General features: G+C 66.6%; 1 protein-coding gene across 1 annotated transcript; it reads right to left on the bottom strand.

Annotated features, from left to right (window-relative positions):
* Positions 1–1,699, bottom strand: SLC25A22 (solute carrier family 25 (mitochondrial carrier: glutamate), member 22; the record flags this gene model as incomplete). Its single annotated transcript, XM_010845769.1, has 3 exons — positions 1–1,221; positions 1,307–1,382; positions 1,465–1,699. Coding segments are annotated over 3 exons (462 nt in total), but the record flags the coding sequence as incomplete, so codon positions are not given.
* Positions 1,700–1,705: the final 6 nt, after the last annotated feature.

The raw sequence follows: 1,705 nt of genomic DNA on the forward strand, positions 1-1,705 counted from the left end.
TGGCTGGGGGCGGGGCAGGTCAGGACAGAGCTGCCTCAGTTCATAACATCAAGGGTGGGGGAGGGCGGAGCTTTACCAAGTGTGGTCAGGGGCCTTACCCAGAGGCCCGGAGGGCAGGCTAGGCCCGGGGAAGACTGGAGGGGCAGCTCCTGGTGTCCCCCAGGAGAAGATGCTCCCGGGCTCCATACTGGTCCTCATGCCCGCCCTCCCGGACCTCGAGGGGGCGTGGCCTCAGAAGTAGGGCCGGGGCGGAGAGACGATTCCTGGACGGGGTCACTGGCGAGTCAAGGGCACACACCCACACGCTCACACGTTCCTGCACACACACACTGCCTGGCCACATGGGGATGGCTGGAGCCCCTGACAGCCCTACCCCTGAGGGGCCAAGACAGCAGAGGGAGGCCACCACTCGCCCCCAACATTCACACACACACACACACACACACACACACACACGTGCACAAACCTCGCATGGGCTGGGTCCCACAGTGGGGGCGGAGGACCTGTCCTGGGAGTCAGTACTCAGGGCCACCCCCAGTCTAGGATTCCTGGCTCAATATGGGGGGCAGGAGAGCCCGATCCTCCTGCAAGGCTGGCCAAGGCAAGAGAACAGCAGCGGGGGAGGCTGGACGGACAGACGGAGGGGTGGACAGAGCCGCTTGTGCTCGGCAAGTTAATAAATAGGTTTGTGCGGGGTCCCCTCTGTGGACTAGGGGCCAAGCCTTGGGGACAGGAGCTGGTAGACTGGAGGAGAGGGTCCAGCTTGCCCAGCCCAGGCTGGGGGCCCCCAGTCCAGAGACCAGCTCTATCCCTGGGGGTTGTTCAGACTGGGGCAAAGGTGGGCAGGGCTGGCTCCAGGAATGTAACAATTTCTGCCGTTTCTAGGTAAGACGTTGATCCCGGGGGTTGTGTAGGCAGGGCCCCGCCAGGCGCGTGTGTGCACCCTGCACTCCCCCTCCCCACCCCCACCCGTCTGTGGAGAGACTCTCGTGCTGTCCCCGGGGGGGCTGCCTGCCTTGGGCCCCGCTCTGGTCCCGCTCGACTGGAGGGCAAGGGGCGGCTGCCCGGGCTCAGGGCTGGACGCGCGGCAGCCCCAGCAGGGTCTCGGCAATGCCCAGGAAGTAGACCACTTGAGCGATGCCAAACAGTGGGGCAATGACCAGGGCGCGGCAGTAAGCGCCCTTCAGGAAGGCGGAGGGGCCCTCGTTCTGGAGGATCTTCCTGCAGGGAGACGGCGGGGGCGGAGGTGTCAGAGCCACAACGCTGGGGCTGCCCTGCCCTCCCCGGCCCCTGGGGGCTCGCCCACCTGGCACAGTCCAGGAATCCCGAGTACGTGTCCTCGTTGATGCCACGCTGCAGCGACTGGAGCCGGGTCTTAACCACTGCAAGGGGCACGCAGGTCAGCGTGCGCCCTCAGCCTGGACCCACCCCCCAGCCCTGCCCTGCCCCAAGCTGGGCACCAACCGTCACAGGGGTTGACGGCCACGGCAGCCGCGCTCCCAGCCACGCAGCCGGCCAGGAAGGACACGTAGAAAGGCGACTTCTCCCCAGATGCTGGCCGGCCCAGCTCGTTCAGGTTGGCGAAGAGGGGGAAGTAGACGATGGAGAAGGGGACGTCCCTGTCGGGGGATCGCAGGGTGACTGGCTGGGACGCGTGGGGCGGATGGGTGGGTAGGCCTCCCCTCGCCCTGCCTGCCCCTCAACC

The sequence above is a fragment of the Bison bison genome, unplaced genomic scaffold (genome assembly GCF_000754665.1).
Source record: "Bison bison bison isolate TAMUID 2011002044 unplaced genomic scaffold, Bison_UMD1.0 scf7180017848696, whole genome shotgun sequence".
Taxonomy (NCBI): domain Eukaryota; kingdom Metazoa; phylum Chordata; class Mammalia; order Artiodactyla; family Bovidae; genus Bison; species Bison bison.